Here is a 17,972-nt window from a genome sequence, read left to right as displayed (position 1 = left end):
TGACAAGGACTTGTTAGGAGTGGTGTTTAGCTGGCCTTAATAAAGCACAGTGGAGAAATAAAGCTGTTAAGCATGAAATAATTCTTATTTCTTCTAAAACACAGGTCAATTACTGGGTTTATTGCTGCTCTAAAGAGAGCTGGCTATTGATGAAGAGCTCTGTGTGGAATGTTTCCTTGTCCACTCAAGTGTACAAGCAATTACCTTCCAGGACTCTGCTAGGGAGATTATTTTAATAGAGCTTGTTGGTGACTTCCAGATATTGTAAAGAAATGACTTTACTTGTAGGATTAATCTGAGCATTCCAGGTCAGTTTTGTGTCTCTTGCAGCTGCAGTTCAGAGCCCTGTAAGGGAAGTCGAGCCCATGGTGCCCACCAAAACCCACAGCTCCAGCGTCCGTAACAATTCCGTATTTTTTGTTGTCCCCCCCTTGCAGGTGATCCCCCCCAAGGAGTGGAAGCCGCGGCGGACGTACGATGACATTGATGACATGGTGATCCCAGCCCCCATCCAGCAGGTGGTCACGGGCCAGTCAGGGCTCTTCACCCAGTACAACATCCAGAAGAAGCCCATGACTGTGGGCGAGTACCGGCGCCTGGCCAACAGCGAGAAGTGCGTGGCTGGAGGGGCTTCAAAGTGGGGATGGGGCAGCTCCTGGGAAGCTTTTCTTTCCACAAACTAGCTGACAAGAAAATGCAGCCATGTGAAATGTGAAGCGTTTTGGGGGGAACTGCTTTTCCTTGAGTCTCAGACAAGTTTGTGACTTGGTGGGTTTTGGTGTATTTCGGATCTTTTTCTGGGAGTTGGCGTAGAAGGATTGTTCAAGGTCAGTGTTTGGCTGAGAATATTCCTGAAAAGAATGGCTTGGACCAAAAAATGATCTCTTGGCTGTTCTGGAGAAGGTGTTCCATGGAAATTCAAATACCTTGGGGTGCTTGGGCTGAGACTGGTGACACAAGTGTCTTCCAGAGTGCCTGGGGACTCTGCAGGGCACTTCAGTCAGCTGGGATGTGCCAACTGCTGTCTCATCCTGCTTCCAGAGTCTGGAGTTCTCTAGAGAGAACTCTGGGTTTTAATCAGCACTGAGTTTATGCAGTCAAGGCTTTAAGCTGAAGGAGGGTGGGTTTAGATGGGATATTGGGAAGGAATTGTTCCCTGGGAGGGTGGGCAGGCCTGGCACAGGGTGCTCAGAGCAGCTGTGGCTGCCCCTGGATCCCTGGCAGTGCCCAAAGCCAGGCTGGAGCAGCCTGGGACAGTGGAAGGAGTCCCTGCCCATGGCAGGGGTGGAACTGGGTGGGATTTAAGGTCCCTTCCAAGCCAAGCCATTCCAGAATAATCAGCTTTGGAGTTTTCCTGCCACCTGAGAGCTGTGGGGTAACCTCACCTTGGGATGGGGATGTGATGCTGCACATCCTGTCACTCAGCCTGCCCAGAGAGGTTTGTGCAGCGGTGGAAAAGGCAGAAATTCTGTGAATTAAAGGTGAAATGCACCCTCAGCACCTGCTGTGCTGGCTGCTCTCAGGACTCCTGACATCCCTGTGTTCCCTGGCAGGTACTGCACCCCTCGCCACCAGGATTTTGAGGACCTGGAGCGCAAGTACTGGAAGAATCTCACCTTTGTGTCTCCCATTTATGGGGCTGATATCAGTGGCTCCCTGTACGATGCAGTAAGTGCAGTGCTTCTCCTTTATTTATTTCAGACACGGACACTGACTTCCTTTTTGCACTTTTCTTATTATGGAGCAGTAATTCAGAATTTCATTGATGTAGCCACCCTAAAAAAAACCCAATGCCTTTGGTTTTTCCCCCTCATTACAAAAGTGGGACTAAATCTCCCCTGAGATTCAGGATACTAGTCAGTGGAAGCTGTGAAAAGCTGACTTTTAGTAGAAAAATGAGGAAAAGTGTGATTTAAACAAATTCTTTTGCAGACTGTGGCAAAAAAATTGTCTGTGCCTAGGGTTTTGTTTCTTTCTTAAGGGAATAAAAATGGAGATTTCTGCTGAAGCTCCTTAGCCAGAAAAAAGCAGCATTTCAAGGAAATGGTGCTTCATCAAAAATATTTTTTGATTCTTAACATAAATAATTTGCATTTGGATTTTAAATTATTTGCATTTGGATTTTTTCCTTGTAGGCAGCTCCATTAGGATACAATGCACCTGCACACTGAATTATTTTACAATTCAAATTGTTTAATCTTTTCCATGGTAAAATTTCATCCTCTGCTTCAAGTAATTCTGTAAATGATAAAGGTTTCTCTCTTCTTACTCTTTTTAGGCAGATAATTTAAATCTCTTCCTCTGTAGTTTTCTTTTGAGTGGGAAGTGGCCTTTTTTGGAGTGCTGTCTGATTGTGTGTGAATGTATGAGTGTCTTTTTATTATCAGTATGGTTTAATATGGGATTAATTAGAATAAGCAGAGATATCTGAGCTGCTCAGAGCCATGGACATGGCAGACATGCAGAGGATTTGGTGCTTGGGTGGGAGTATCACATCCTTTCCCTGCTGTGATCAGGGTGGGACACAGCCAGGCACAACTGTTCTCCAGGTGGTTTCCTGTTTTTACCTGAAGCTCTGAGCTGAGGCAGAAGATTCTGCCCCTTTGGGCACATTGAGGTGTTTCTGATCAGGGGAAGAACATCTGAGAGGAGTTTGCTTTACCCTGAGTTTATGCTGTGTTCATTACCAGAATAGTTAATTACTGCTGGGGTATTGCACAGTGCAAGAGCCTCTTCCGAGTGCTGGAGCTGCCTCTTGCCTGTGGTCAGAGAGGAGCATCAAATAAACCTTCCTGGAAGCAGGGGGTGTTCTGTTAATGCAGGTGACACCAGTACCTGCACACTGAGGCACTGGGAGGGAGCTGTGGGCTGTGCTTGCTCCTGACATTCCCAGTACAAACCATTTCTGATGGGTTCCAGGACGTGGATGAGTGGAACATTGGCAATCTGAACACCCTCCTGGACATGGTGGAACACGAGTGTGGCATCATCATCGAGGGTGTGAACACTCCCTACCTCTACTTTGGGATGTGGAAGACAACTTTTGCTTGGCATACAGAGGACATGGATCTCTACAGCATCAACTACTTGCATTTTGGGGAGCCCAAATCCTGGTAAGTGAGGGCTCTTGGACACCACTAAAATATCCTTTCCCCAGCTCTACCAAATTCCATCAGGTTTACCTAATCTCTCAATTCCCATTTTTTCTCTCCTCTTCCCTCCTACTTTACATTTAAAAGCAATTTCACTTTCTTTCATGCTGGCTTGCTCAGAGGCCTAATTCCTGACTTTCAGCAGGATTAGGGAGACTTGTTGACATCACGATTAAAACCAGATTTCAGCACTTGGGGATTTTTGCAAACTAATGCACAGGAGAGCAAATGGGGATGGGAATGTGTGGATGCTTCAGAGACACTGTAATAGTGAAACACTGTTGTTCTTGCACTGTGCTCTAGGCAGGAAACATCTGTTACTTTCAGATTTCCATTATTTAAATACATAAATATGTTCACAGCTCCAGGGACAAGTTAAGTGAAAAGGTTACTTTTCCATGGTCATTTTTTGGCATGATGGTAAAGCATTTTTCAACACTGTTGATGCATAGACTGGTTGGAAATAACTTCCCACAAAAGCAGTAGATAGTTAAGGATGAAATAAAGAATGTAGGAAATCTGGGATAAGTTACCAAGAGCCAATATGCTTCTTTTAAAAGCAATTTCAAAGTATAAGTGCAGAGACTCAGCAACCCAGGGGAGCTTTGCTGAAGATCTTGATGTGACTAATAAATATTGACATTTGCGTGCAAATTGGAGCAGAAATGTCACAGGGAGGCTCTGCTGTCACCGTGCCCTGGCAGTGGCAGACGAGATCCTCCCACCTCTCAGGGCTATGGCTCCCTGGTGGCTCTGGGTGTTGGTGCCTGTGGCACATAAAAGCCCCCAAGAGCCAGAAGGCTGTAAATGAATGGCTCCAGTGCTCTTTTCCAGGCCTGGAAAGGGGTGCAGGGAGGGGCTGACTCTGTGGAACGTGAATGGGAATTTTTAAAATCCTTCCAACACGTCATGAAATCTGTTTCTCAGCATTCCTGAACCTTGGGCTCACTGTCTGAGGCAGATGCATGAGGATTTTGCAGAATCTCTTGTGATACCTCTGTTAAACAAGGTGGAGCTCCAGAAATGTGTTTCTGGATTATGACTGGGATGTGACTGATCCCAGGGAGGTTCTTCCCCCCAGAGGGTGCTGGGACACTGTCAGGGAATGGTCACAGCCCCAAGGGTGCCAGAGCTCCAGGAGTATTTGAACACTGCTCTGGGACAGGGTGGGATTTTTGGAATGTCCTGTGCAGGGCCAGGGGTTGGACAGATGATCCTGTGGGTTTCCAGCTCAGAATATGATTCACTTCGGATCCTGTCAGTTCTTCCTCCAGAATCCCTCAATTCCAACTCATTTTCCTGGTCCCTTCTCCAGCAGATGGTGCCACAGCCCATGGGAAGCTCCTTATCCCTGTTGCCCATGGAGCTCAGGGGCACCAGCACAGTCCCAGGAGGGGCTCAGGGACACCAGCACAGTCCCAGCAGGACTGGGCTGCTCCACGAGGGGTGGCAGCAGCTGGCCTGAGCTTTGGGTTGGGTTGTTCCATCCTTTCTCCAGCCATCCTGTGTTTGTTAGAGTCACTCCTCTAAAGCTGCCCCAGCTGGGGAAAAGTGAGGGTTTTGAAGACAGGCCATGTTTGGAGCAGAAGCTTTTCCCTTTCAGTGGAGTTTTCACAGGTAGGTGACACAGAATGGGATGGGTTGTGACAGGATGCCACTGCTGCTTTGGCAGGGCCTCCCTGCTCTTCCCTTGAGCATCAGGCAGGAGTTTGCCACTTCCCAAGCCCCTCCTTCCTTGTTCTGCACCGTGACAACTCCTCTTAAGGAGTTCTCCATCTCTTCTCTGAGCAAGCATTGGCTGCAAAGAGTAAATCTGAATCCCCTTGAAGCAGATCTGGAACTTTCCAGGTACCTGAGCTGTTCTGGGAGTGACTGCAGCTGCCCCAGAGCTCAGCTGGGGGAGCTCTTGGACTGCACTGCTGGAATTCCAGTGCTGCAGCCTGGCTTTGCTCAGGAATGGCTAAAATGTTCGTTCTGTTTTGCTGGCACCACCTCTGTGGAAATTTCCCAGCTTCCTTCATCCTTTTTATAGACTCTGTGGCTCTGACAGTGATCATCTTGGAAGCACCTCAGGGAATAGCAGGAGTGTGGAGAGTTACAAAGTCTACCAGTTTGGGGTTGAGCTCTAAAATAAGAGGCAGAGTTATTGTTTGGCTGTCAGAGATATTTATTCAGTGGAACCAAGGACTCTGTATATTGGTAGTATCTGCTTCAAAATTGCTCGTTAAAAACCGTAACTCTTTCTTCATGCCTCCCATAAATTATCTGGGGGTGCTTCTCTCCAGGCTGTGGGAAGGGTGAGGAACCACCAGCCCTGCTGCCTTCTGAAGGGAAGGGGAGAATGGAGATGCTTCCCTCACAAACCTCCTTTTGAGTGTGTTTTAGGAAAAATCTGTGTTTATTTCGCAGAATCCCAGAATTGTTTGGGTTGGAAGGGACCTCTGGGGACTCTCCAGTTTAACCCCTGCCACGGTGGGGTCACCTGGAGCAGGTGACACAGGAATATGTCCAGGTGGGTTTGGGATGTCTCCAGAGAGGGAGACTCCACGGGCAGCTGTCCCAGAGCTCTGCCACCATCCATGGAAAGAAATTCTTCCTCATATTGGGGTGAGACACCATCCTCTGATGCCCTAGGGATGTTTGCATGGATTGATGAGGTGTTTGTATGGATTGATGGGATCCTCTCTCAGCCTTCCCTTCCCCAGACTGTCCAGGCCCAGCTCCTGCAGTCCCTCCTCACAGCAGAGCTGTGGGAGAGCTGAAATTCCTTCTCAGGGTGCTATGGGTGGAATGTTTGGACCACAAAGAACCATCTCTGGGTGGCAAAGCAATTGTTCTCCTGGGCCAGGGGGGATCATTACTGAGTATTTCGTGTCTCTCATTTCTGTCTTTGCATTTTTGGGTTTCCCCCCCTACCAGACAGTTGTTTTGGGGCCTATTGGGATTGCAGGTAAAATCAATGTGTGGCTTCACCAGCTGAAAGTGGCTTCTTTGGACAGGCTAAAGAGCATCTGCCTGGTGTGACAAGTCCGTGCTGAATGAGTGTCCCTGTCACTGCAGAGGTGCTGCTGCCAGCCCTCCCTGGCTGGCCCTGGCAGAGCAGGACAGGCTGCAGCACTCAGAGGGGCTGCACTCAGCTGGGGCACTGGGATGGATGCAGCTCGAGAGCTCCTTCAGCACCAAGAGAAGCAGTTGAGCAATGAAGGGTCACCCAGTGATGAGGGAGAGCAAGGGGGTAATGGAGAACAGTCATTTTCCTCTTTGCAGCCTCATTGAATGATTTATCTGTGCCTGTAGATTGCAGTGCATTTGTTTATTGAGTTCTGCTGTTGCAGCAGGGCTGTTTGTGTTCATCCCACCCTGCTCTGGGCTGGCCTCACCCCATTCCAGGGGGATTTTCCCTCTGGATGTGCTGTTCCCAGACACAGCCTCTGCTCCTCACTGTTCTCACACTGCTGCTGTTGCAGCTGGAAAATCAGTCTGACAGCTTGAGCAGGAAGCATGGGAGGTGTGGGCACTTCCCATGCAGCACCCCCAGAGTTGGGAGCAGTTGTGTAACCTCATGTGAAGCCCCTCAGGCAGGGAGCTGCCAGATCCAGCCTTTCACTTGCTTTTTTTTTTTTTCTCAAATTACAGTAAAATGTCCCTCTCGCATTAGGAATTTAATTGCCACCTTTTCATAGTCTCAAACTTTTGAAAAGACTGAAATGTATTTAATTCTGCAGCCCCATATTAAACCTCTCATGGTGGGAATTTTTGCTGTATCAATTATACATATTGTGTATAATTACCTCATACACTCCTGTGTGAGATCTAAAATTGAGCATATTGTCAAACGGTGCAAGCAGAAACTGATTTTATAATGACAGAAGCAACAAAGCTGAGTGCCAAGCCTCATTCTTCATGGTTATTATGGCATTTTATTGAGGAATGGATGTGGCTTAGCCTTTGCAATTCCAAAAGAATATTTTTAGATGCTGAGGTGCTCCACCAGCACTTCCTTTTATCTCCATAAAGATGTGCAATCCTTACCTGGAGGCTTCCCGGCGTGGGGAAGTGCTGCAGGGAAACTTTGAACCTGAGTATTGTGAATTTGCCTGATACACTTTAGCAGTGTAACATCTTGTTTTGTCAATACCACCTGATTGGGTGATACAGTTATTTTTCTTGGATATTTTGTGATCTTGCTGTAACAGTAGTTAATTTACCTTCCCTGAGTGCTGGTGCAATGTTACACTCTTCCTTCTCTCCGAAACTGCAGGTGTTAAACCAGAATGACACTGAGGAAGGTAATTGATTTTTATAAAATGTCCCTTTTCCCTTATCATGATGGATGTTTAATCCCCTTTAATTAAAACAGGGAGCCAGCTTTAGCTTTTAAGTTATATCATCTCCTCTCCAAAACACTCCCTCGCTGGAAGTGGATCATGCCTAATCTGTTTGACTTTGATATCACAAAGTACACTTTATGCCAGAACAGCAGTTTGTGTGGAATTAAGGACAAATTACCAAAAGAACTTTAAAATAATATGATTAGTTGGAAGCACTGGTCACAGATACAATTACATTCCAGAAACACTTCTGGAATTCTGTCTGGTGAAAGTCTGAGGACTGCAAGCCTGAGAGTCCATGGAGTTACCCCTAACCTTTGTTGGTTAAAATAATTCAGAATTTCTGCTTTCTTCCCTCCAGGTGCCCAGTGAGGCTCCCTGGGTGGGACAAGTCCAGTCAAGGAGGGCACATCCTCCTTGTGGCTGCCCCTGGATCCCTGGAAGTGTCCAGGGCCAGGTTGGACAGGGCTGGGAGCAGCCTGGGACAGTGGAAGGTGTCCCTGCCATGGCAGGGGTGGCACTGGATGGGATTGAAGGTCTTTTCCAAGCCAAACCACTCAGGAGTTCCATGGCTTTCTTGTAGCATTTACAGTTTAATGCATTTGTAGTATCTGGTAGTGCTGCTGTCAGCAGGGAAAGCTCACCTTTCCTACCAGGTCTGTGAGGGGAGATTCCAGCCAGGACGTGGGTGTTCCCTTGGGAGGAATTCTCAAAGGAGCCCTCTCTGGCCTTGGCTGAGAGCCCCTCCTGAAGCAGCAGCAGATCTGAAGTGCTGAGGATTTCCCTGGTTTTATTTCTCACTCTGGTCTGCAAGAACTGCAGCTTTCTTTGCTGAACTTTTGTCCTGTCCTCCCCTCAGGACAGGAAATGTTAATCCCTGGAAAACTGCCTTGGAGGAGGAAAATGACCTAATACAGTCATGGAGCTTAACTTTGCTCATTTGCTGTGCAGGATGCTGCCCCTCACCCCTGTCACCATCTCTGTGATGTTCTGCTCTGCCCCCTGCTTTAACACTCTCCCAGATGTTCCCTGGGCTCGGTGTAATCCCATTGCAAGCAGCTGCTTTAATGTTTGCTACAGAACTGTGTGGCTGCAGGGGCCAGGCCATTGTCCCTTCATCATTTATTGCCTCCCATCATTCCCTCCCCTCCGGGGGCACTGCCCGGGCTGCTGGAATCACTGCAGGGATCAGATGTCACTGCAAGTGTTGGTTTTTGGGGTCTCAGTAGCCCTTGCACCCTGGAGATCCTGAGATTCCTTAGGCTGCATTAGCTGGAATCACAGCTGAGATTTGCCCTTGAGGGAGCTGATGCTCCACACTGAGAATTTTTATTTTTCTGAGTTTCACTTTTCCTGTTTCTTGGTGTTAGGGAATTCAGGAGAAGATTCTGCAGCCTTTCCTTCCTCAATCCCCAAGGTCTGCATCATCTTCCATGGGAAGTGTGTGAGGTGTCCTTGCTCCTAAAAGTGTTCCAGGCCTGGCAGCAGAGGTTTGGAGGCTTTTTGGGTGGAGTGGGGACAAAGGAGAAGCAGGGAAGGCCATTTGGACATGATGGCAGCTCCTCACAGCTCCCAGATTTCCTTCCTGCCTCTGCTGTCCCATGTAATCTGTTTTACAGCTCTGCTGTTTTGGATGGAGAAAGAGCAGAATTTATGGTGATGGTTGATTTATAGATTAACTGCAACACCATTTGCTCTCAGGCAGATTTGGCAGAGCAAGACCCTTTTTTGTTGATAAAAGGGAGAGAGAAAGGAACAGGGATATTCATTAAAAAGGATAAAAGGAAAGTGAGATAAAGTATGGCCAGGCAGAACAGCTTTTCACTCTCCTGACTTTTCTAAAATGAAGGTGAAATCTGCTTTGGAATGGGCTTTCTGCACTGAAAATCTGTGTGCATGTGGGTTTGCTGGGAGATGCATGGAAGGAGGGATGTGTTGGGATGCAGAGCTGTATCCCCCTGTAATTCCCTGATAACTGAGAGCAGAGAGTCATTAATCCAGCCCTGCAAGCCTGCAGTCATTAGTTAATCAACACAAACCACTCCCAGCCCAGCTCCCCAGCCCTTCTTCCTGGAGGTGGTGCTGTGGGAGAAGGATGAGGGGGGTCCCTCAGGAAGGGGACAGTGCTCACTGCTGGTTTACTTTCAGAATCCATGGGGTCACCACATTGTCCAGGACCTGAATGAGCTCTGGCTTGGATTATCTTCCCAATCAGGTGCTGCAACTGGAATAGTGGAGATTTCTCTTTTTAATAGACTCAGGTTTTTGTGGTCTTTCATTAGGCTGTTGTAGATAGATTATTAAAAGGTCATTTTTCTGCTGCAGAGGAGGCACAGGATTTGGGGAGTTAGGACTCAAGTATTGCCTTGCTTCATTCACCCTCATCTAACTGAGAGAAAATACCATGAAGGTCAGGTCAGACCCTGGGATTGATGGAATCAGCTGTGGGACTTGTCTGAGGAGGCACAAATGGATTGATCTCAGCCTCAGCACCCCTTTCACTCAGCTGTTTGTGCCTCCCCTCCAGAGCCCTCTTTGGTTTTTATTCTCACCCAAACCCACTGCAAAAGGCATGGAATGACTTTGTGCTTTGCTGCTATTTCAGTTTTCAATTGGTGCATTTCATGTCCATCTTTACTGAGCCTGTTCCGTTGGTTGAAATTAGAAATCTCAGAGGTTGAGGCTCATCTGTGAGCTGTTGTACCTGACCCAGCAAAGAGGAGACCCTTCCCACCTGTGGTTCCTCTTGGCACTTTCCAGAATGATTTTAGCAGGAGGAGGTGCTGATCTGGGGTCATGTCTCATTTCCACAGCAGCATCCTGGGCTGGTCCCTGCTGTGGCTGCAGGAATTGCTGTCAGCCCAGGAGCCCCAGCTGGACTGAGAGAAGCAGGTCTTTGATCCAGGAAGGCTCTTGCTCCAACCCATTCCTGCCTTCTGAAAGTGTCTGCTCAGAGCTCAGGCCTGGTTTGAAATGAAGATCTATGGAAGTCTGACAGGATCACAGATTGGTTTAATAACAGAGGCTTTTGAGCAGAGCACTGAGACTGGAGGGGAGGGAGATGTGCTTCCATGCTCCATCTCACTCCTTCAGCCTGATCTGACTCCCCGTGGGACAATGAGCTTGCAAATTCCAGCTTGGCACAGAGCTGGAAGCAGGGCTTGGGAAGGCTGGGAGGAACCAGGAGTGGTGCTGCAGAGCTTTGTCTTTACTCACATTTTGTTAACACGTTGGCAGAAATCAGCGGGGATTTTTTTTTTTTTTTTTCTTTACTCAGCAGGGAAAATTGTCGAGGGGTGATGCCAAGTGCAGCACAAGTGAGGTTTAAAATAAGAGGAGCCCGTAGTAATGACAGCACTTAAATAGCACTCGGTGCTGTCTGAGAGCTGTGCACTCATTAACCCCTTAATGTTCCAAGGAATAAATGTGCTGGGTTTGCATCCACTTCATTTCCAACTGCCCAATCAGCCACACAAAGGGGATCAAACAGGAGAAATAAAGGAAACTTTACAAACTGTGTCAGTGATCTTTATCAAATCTCAGCTACAACACTTGTGGCTTTGATGCTGACAAGAACACAGCTCTCACTTCAAAGCAGTTGTAGTTGGGAACAGTGCAGTTTGATGGATGAGGAGCATTAAACCTTTGGAATGCTGGATTTTTTCTCCTCAGAAAAGAAAAGAGTGTGTGTGTGTAGAGGCATTGCACCTCTAGCACAAGGGGTTTCCTAATCTAAGAATATCTTTCATTACTCATGAGCAAATTTCTTTTGTTCTGCTGGAGGCAATTATCCGTGGTTTTTTCAGGAATACATGTTGCTGTGCCCGGTGAGGGAGGCAGCTCACACAGGTCACTTGGTACAAGGCACAGATAGCTGTGATCTCCCCTGGTTACCTTTTTTCTCCTTGTTTCTGGAGCTGAAATGAGCTTTTATTTTAGAATACAGGCTCTTTGAAGCATAATCTTTGCTTTTCTTTCTATTTGTATGGTATCCACTACAAAAACAACCAGTAATTAATAATCTGATTGCCAGTTTAGGGAAATAAATCTGATGTGAACAGGTTCTTCCAAACAAATAACGGGGAATGGCAAGGGGATGAATATTGTAGTCATTCATCTCTGTTGAATTGTGTACTAATTATCTTCTTGGCTAAAGTGAATGAGTAAATGACTTCATAATGTTTTTCCCCAAACACCTTTTCTTAGTAAAATGACTCCTTCATGCTGCTCATTCACTGCAGGCAGAGGCAGGCTATGGGTTATTTTTACACGTGGAGGGAGAGACTCCAATGTGCTCTGTAATTTTGTGCTTTGTGCCTGGCACTTGTGCTGTGGAGCTGACTGGACTGGGGCACTGCGAGTCCTTCCAAGAGCAGATGGTTGTTCACATTAAATTCTCTGCTTTTAACAAAATGTATTTGAAAATTGCATTTGGAGTTCTGGAAAAATCTCCTCTTTGTGTTCGTTGAGTCGGGGGTTAGTGAGTCACAGTGAAAGTAGCCCATTGTGCTAATCTTGGAGCTCAGTTGTACCTCTTGAAAATTCATATTGCTTTAAAATCAGAATTTTAAAAAGCTCCTGTCTAATGTCACTTCTTGAAACTAATGGCTCTTTAATCCTATTTCTAGCTCAAGGCAACTCTAAGGGTTGAAGAGTCTTTCAGAAGTACATGATTGGCACAAGTTAGGCTTGACTCTAATCTTCCAGTACTCAATCTCCAGGGATTTGATCCCAGCTTCAGAGTAACCTGAGATATTCTGCCCATCCTTACTGGAAAACAAATGGAGAGTTTGCAGTCACAACTTCAGTTTCTTTGGGGAAGGAGGAAGTTTTTCATCCTGCTCTTCCGTTGGCAGCAAAATCGCTGCCATTTCTTCATATTGTGGATCATGAGAAAGTCCTGTGTGCGGAGAAGGGATTGTCTGGAGTGAAATGGGCCCTGTTTGGTGGTGCCCAGGCCCTTCCTGAGCAGGTTTGCCCTGATTTTCTCCCTGTGCTGCTTCCCCAAGGGTTGCATTGAGCAGCTGTGGGAGGCAGGTGGGTTTGGTGTGTTTTGGGGTTGTGATTTGGTCCTGTCATTATCTATTTACTCCTAATTATGGCTTTTGGAGTTGATACTCCCCAGCCTCTGTGTTTATCTCTCGCTCTGGGTGTATTTCAATAAAAATGTCATTATTTGAAATCATTGACACTGCTGGTTAAAGATACTGAATTCCATCATCAATTGTCCTGTGAAATGATCCGTTCAAGATAAAACTGCAGGCACTTGATAAAGGTTCTTTGCTAGGAACAAGGAGCTCTCTGGTCCCTGTGTGATCTTATCTCCAGGCAGGGTTTGCATTGCTGATGGGAAGGAGCCACAGCAGAAGGGGAGAGGAGAAGGAGGCCAGGGATTCTCCTTTCCTAACCAGGCTCTTGAGAAGGGAAATGGGAGATTTCCAGCCCATTCAGTGTGGGCTGGAAATCAGATTTGATGAGGAAAAGAAGAAAGGGAGTTGATTTCAGTATTTTAACAAGTTGTTGGGAGAGAGGGATGAAGGGATGTTAATTATGGAGGAGGGTAAAGGTGAGGAGAAGAGAGGTGACCATGGAAGGGAGGTGACAGTGCTACCAACAAAGGAACAATCAGTTCTTCTTGTTGAATTATCTTTTTTTTTTTTTTTTTCCCCTCATACAGGCAAAACAGCTTAAAAATAGTGTTGCACAGCAGGAATTGGTCTCTGATCCCTGTGGGTCCCTTCCAGCTGAGGATATTCTGGGAGATTCTAGCATGGAAACCCCCACTTCTACCCTGAGCTTTGCTCTGACACAGTGAGGAGATGTTGTTTAATGATTTACCTTGTAGAAAAATGAGGCCTCAGGAGCAGGATCTGAACTTTGCAGGGAGGGACCACCTTGTGCTAATGCTGGTTCTTAATGCTTCTGTTGGATGATAAATATTCCTGATGGACCAAGGGGTTTTCTTTGGAGGCTTTGCTGCTGTCGTGGGGGCTAAAGAAGTTGAAGGTCAGGGTTCAGACTCTGGGTTTATGGGCACCCTTTGCCTTACAGAGGCTGAAATAGCAGCTTTTCATTCTGCCTGTGTGGCTCAGAGCAGGCTGGCATTTGAATCTTAAAGGGTCACTGTTCTTGGCACAATTAAATCTGCTTTGAAGACAGATAACTCACCCCAGCTTGACACGTTGGCCTGGACATTTTAAATGTGCTGCTCCCGTTCTGTTTCTGTTCCTTATTCCATAATTATGGTGTGTTAAACTGTGTGGGGCCTGCTTGGGCAGACCTTGTGCAGACACTGTGAAATTGAGTTTCTTACCTTCTCCCAGGAATGGCACTGAAGTGACATTTCCAAAGTTTTGTGGTTGAACCTTCCCCTGCCCATGGAGCCCAGACTCCCAGAGAGTGGGATGTGGGATTTGGTGAACTAATCACTGCTTAATTGCTCTGTGGTGGTGCAAGAGAGTGTAAGTGAGGTGTGGAACAAGGTGTAACAAGCAAAAACTCTGGGAGTGACAGTGGGGTGGGAAAAGGTCTTGGAAGCTTTGGATGAAGGGACGGGATGGTCTGGTCCTCTGCCAAAGGCAGGGATGGATTCAGGTGAGAAAAATTCCTCTTAAACAAGGAGAAAATGGCTATGAGCAGGCCTTTGCTAGGGATGAAGTTTTAGTTTTTTGGCCACTGGAAGCCAAAACTGAGCTGGCTCCCTTTGAGGAAGCAGCAGGGATGGGAGAACCTGGGACTGGGAGGTCCCTGAGGAGCAGGGAAACTGCCCAAGTGAATTCCCTGTTCCATCATTCCTTGGTGGCCTCCAAAGGCATCCGTGCATCCCAGGATGGCCTGAATGCTCCTTTTTACTGACACACTTGTTTAATTCTTAATTCACAAGACATTTGCTTATTTATTCTCATTGTTCCTGATAATAATTCTAAACCATTAGAGGGGAAAATTGTATTCAGAAATGCTGTTTCACACTTTATTTGTTTGATGATTTAGAGCGATAGAAAATAGCACATTTGCTGGCTTTTATAGTCTGATAATTATCCACATCCATCAAGCCCCATTCCAGGGGAATAAACAAAACACCAAGAAAATTGCTCTATTAATGGTATCCTATGATGGCAAATAGGACAGACCTCTCTTTTGTGTTAAGGATAGAGAGGGGACTGTCCAGTTAAACTCATGTTGGGAAGGAATTCCTCTCTGGGAGGGTGGGCAGGCCCTGGCACAGGGTGCCCAGAGCAGCTGTGGCTGCCCCTGGATCCCTGGCAGTGCCCAAGGCCAGGCTGGACAGGGCTTGGAGCAGCCTGGGACAGTGGAAGGTGTCCCTGTTCATGGCAGGGATGGAAATGCATATTTGAGATCTCTTCCAACCCAAACCATTTTGGGATTCCATGATTCCATATTAACAAAAGCAAGCCACCACTCCAGGAAGATAATTTTGTAACACATTTATAGCTCTGTGGCAAAATCTTTTGGATTTGTGATTCTAATTCGAGAACTCAGAAAATTACTTGGAAGTAGAGATCAGAAATGCTGGAATTAGGTTTCATGAAATAAGTTTGGAAGCTGAGAGTCTTTCCCACAGAACAGCAAGTTCTAGATGTGTACAAGTGGTACTTGATCCACTTCAGGGATTTTCTGTTGTTTTCGTGGAAAGTAGAAAAAAGTAATTTAAAAGGCTCAGTATATTACTTTCAGGTTGTTGACTTGGGGGTAAGATGACATTTGAGTCACAGAACTATAACTTTTTTTATCTCGAGCCGGTTTTTCTTTCCCCACTGTATAAATCTCGTGCTCCCTGGCAGAGCAGCAGCACATTTTTCCTGCTGTAATCCCCAAACTGCTGAGTGGCAGGGTTTTGGGTGAAGCCTGGCCCTTTGTCTTGCTCACCCTGTGCAAGGCTGACCCTTGGAATATGAACTGGAGGGTGATTTGCATGCCCAGTGCCTTGGAGGTTTGATTTATCTCCTCCCAGCTGCTGGTTTGGCTCTGTGGCCATCAGTGTCCCTTGTCCTGGGGACAGGCTGAGCCAGAGGGGCACATCCAGGTCAGTGTTCCCAGCACTGGGGGCTCTTAAAGTCATGCCTGTAGAAAAGGAAATTATTGGATGTATTTTACCTGTGGCTTGCCTGTGGAATTGAGGTTTTGCAGCTGAGCTGAGCCCCAGCTGTGGGGATGGTGACAAAGTGTGCTGAGGGACACCAGGAGTGCTGGTTCTCACAGAGAGCAGGGGTCATCAGTGGCACCCTGGGCCAGCCCTTGCTGGGTGTTCATTGCTCAGTGACTGCACCCCTTGGATTGCAGCAATTTTTAATCTTTCCATTGTTGTTCTGCCTCGTAATCAATCATTTTGTGTGTAGATGGAGCTCAATCTGTGCCATACGTGCAGGAGCCTTCTGTTTCTCTTCCTAGTTTTAAATAGCAGCCCAAAATCTGTCTTTATTGCCTATCTTTATGTAAATCAGTCAGATTTGTGAGCATAACTTAAAGCAGAATTTGACCTACTTTTAATTCTCTTCTGCAGTTAATATTTTGAATTCCTGAGAATAAATGCAGAGGGATGTGTAGGCTCTGCTTCCTAAAGACTGGCCCAAAGAAAAAAGTTAATTTCTAAAATTGGAGTCAGCTATTACCATTTTGTGCTGGGGTATTTTCATTTGTATATTATTACATATAGTTCTTTTTTATAAGCTGGAAATTCCTCCTCTCTGGCTGGTTTCTATCCAAGCAAGTCTTTTTTCTTTGTCTCTCCATGGGCTGTTCTCTGAAGCCTCGCTTGGCTTTTTGCAGGCTGCAGTTTCAGATAACACAATAACCGTGTTCCAATGTATTAAACTTTTAACATCCTCAAGATTCAATTAATCTTATCTTTACAACTCCCAATTACAGGCACTAATTAAGTGAAGGTTGCATTGTAGACTGGGGATATTACATTAATCATCAGCAGCCTTGTAGCCATAAATTAGTTCTTTCCCAATCCTTCAGCATTTTTCCCAGAAGGAATGGAATGTCTCATTTCCCTGTTTTAAGGGACATTAATCCCACAAAGGAGCTTTGGATCGGGATTAGTTTTATCACATTTATGTAAGTGATGAATGGTCTTTGTAAAATAAAAGCCACTAGCTTTGTCCCAGACAAATGAAATTGAATTGTTTGATAATTATGCAATTTAAGGCACTGTCAAACTTTGGTCAGGGAATGTTGGCAGTCCATTGCTGCATTTATTATTTTACAAGATTAGGTGCTACATAGTGTTTTACCTTAATTTTTTTTTCAAGCCATCAGTTCAAATCAGCTTAGTGCCTAAACCCTGAAGGCCCCTGTGTGGGATTTGTGTGCTCTCATCCCCCCTGCCAGGCCAGCACAGGTGTGTTTGATTTCCTGACACAGGTTGGGCCTTCGAGCTGCTCCTCTCCAGTTACAGTTTTACACTGGAAAATGCAGAATTTGTCTGGCTGAAATCCCCCAAAATCAGGTGTATTCTGAGCCCCCACCCCAGGAGGGGCAGTGCTGGGCACCTGTTGTTGAGTCCCCTCCTGCAATATCCTGATCCCAGCGTGGGATAATGAGAAGGATGGGTTTGACATCTTTATTGGAAATAGCAAAAATAATGCATTTTTTATTATTCACTTTGAAGAGAAGTTATAGCTGGCAATAAATGCCATTCCCACAAATGTAAATTCTCAGAATTCTCTGTCACAAAAAGCAGGGAGAGCCATATTTAATTTGCTGCAGAATGTAACCAATGATTTACAAATTTCCATTGGCAATTTTATTGTGTGTCATCATGTTAAACACGTTTAAATGTGTCCTGCTATTCAGTTCCCTTCTTATAACCTGAACACATAAATCTTTGTCACCTGGGCTTTGCTCCTGAGAATATTGTGAACCTCAAAGCACTAAGAGAACTAACAGCTTTTGGGAAGAAAAAGCCATTTGAAACGTCCCTGATGTTTGTACATGCTGGGCACACCCAGCCCTGTGTCTGAGACCTGAGGGACAGTTGATTGTTTTTCCAGAATTACATTCAATAATTTGCACTCCAAAAAAAATTCCAGTCAAATTCTTTTGCACTTTACTGACCCCAAATCTAAGAAAACTGTCTTTAGAAAGTGTAGAAGTTGTTCCCTACACCCTTTAATGATGTTTTCGTCAGCAGACCCTGCATGTTCAGGGTCACCTCATCAAGAAAATTATTGAATACTTGAATTCCACTATTTCACATCAGACAATAAAATCCAGCAGGGACATAAGGGTTGAGCCGTGACTGCTTGAGCTGTGCTTCATTTTTGAAGAAAATGAAAGTTATTTGCACAGAAAAAGGTTTATTCTTTTCCAAAGCACACAGACCCTCCTTCACACCTTTTCAGCCCATCTGTTTCTTGCTTATTAATATTTAGCACAGTTTTATTTTGCAGATATTTTCCCCATGGAGAACACTCCTGCTGTTCCCTGCACTCAGTTATTTCTGGGGTTTCCAGTGCTGTGTCAT

At 46.0% G+C, this 17,972-nt stretch overlaps 1 protein-coding gene across 5 annotated transcripts in view; it reads left to right on the top strand.

Moving 5' to 3' along the window:
* KDM4B (lysine demethylase 4B) overlaps nt 1-17,972 on the top strand; it is a 74,775-nt gene that overhangs the window by 12,059 nt on the left and 44,744 nt on the right. For all 5 annotated transcript variants that reach the window (XM_053999321.1, XM_053999320.1, XM_053999317.1 and 2 more), the window contains exons 3-5: nt 438-613; nt 1,554-1,668; nt 2,920-3,113. In XM_053999321.1, coding sequence (XP_053855296.1) covers nt 438-613; nt 1,554-1,668; nt 2,920-3,113 — 485 coding nt within the window. The remainder of the gene's footprint in view (nt 1-437; nt 614-1,553; nt 1,669-2,919; nt 3,114-17,972) is intronic.

The sequence above is a fragment of the Vidua macroura genome, chromosome 26 (assembly GCF_024509145.1).
Source record: "Vidua macroura isolate BioBank_ID:100142 chromosome 26, ASM2450914v1, whole genome shotgun sequence".
In the NCBI taxonomy this organism is placed as follows: Eukaryota; Metazoa; Chordata; class Aves; order Passeriformes; family Viduidae; genus Vidua; species Vidua macroura.
The sequence above is the reverse complement of the archived record's forward strand: the minus strand, read 5'-3'. Positions and strand labels throughout refer to the sequence as shown.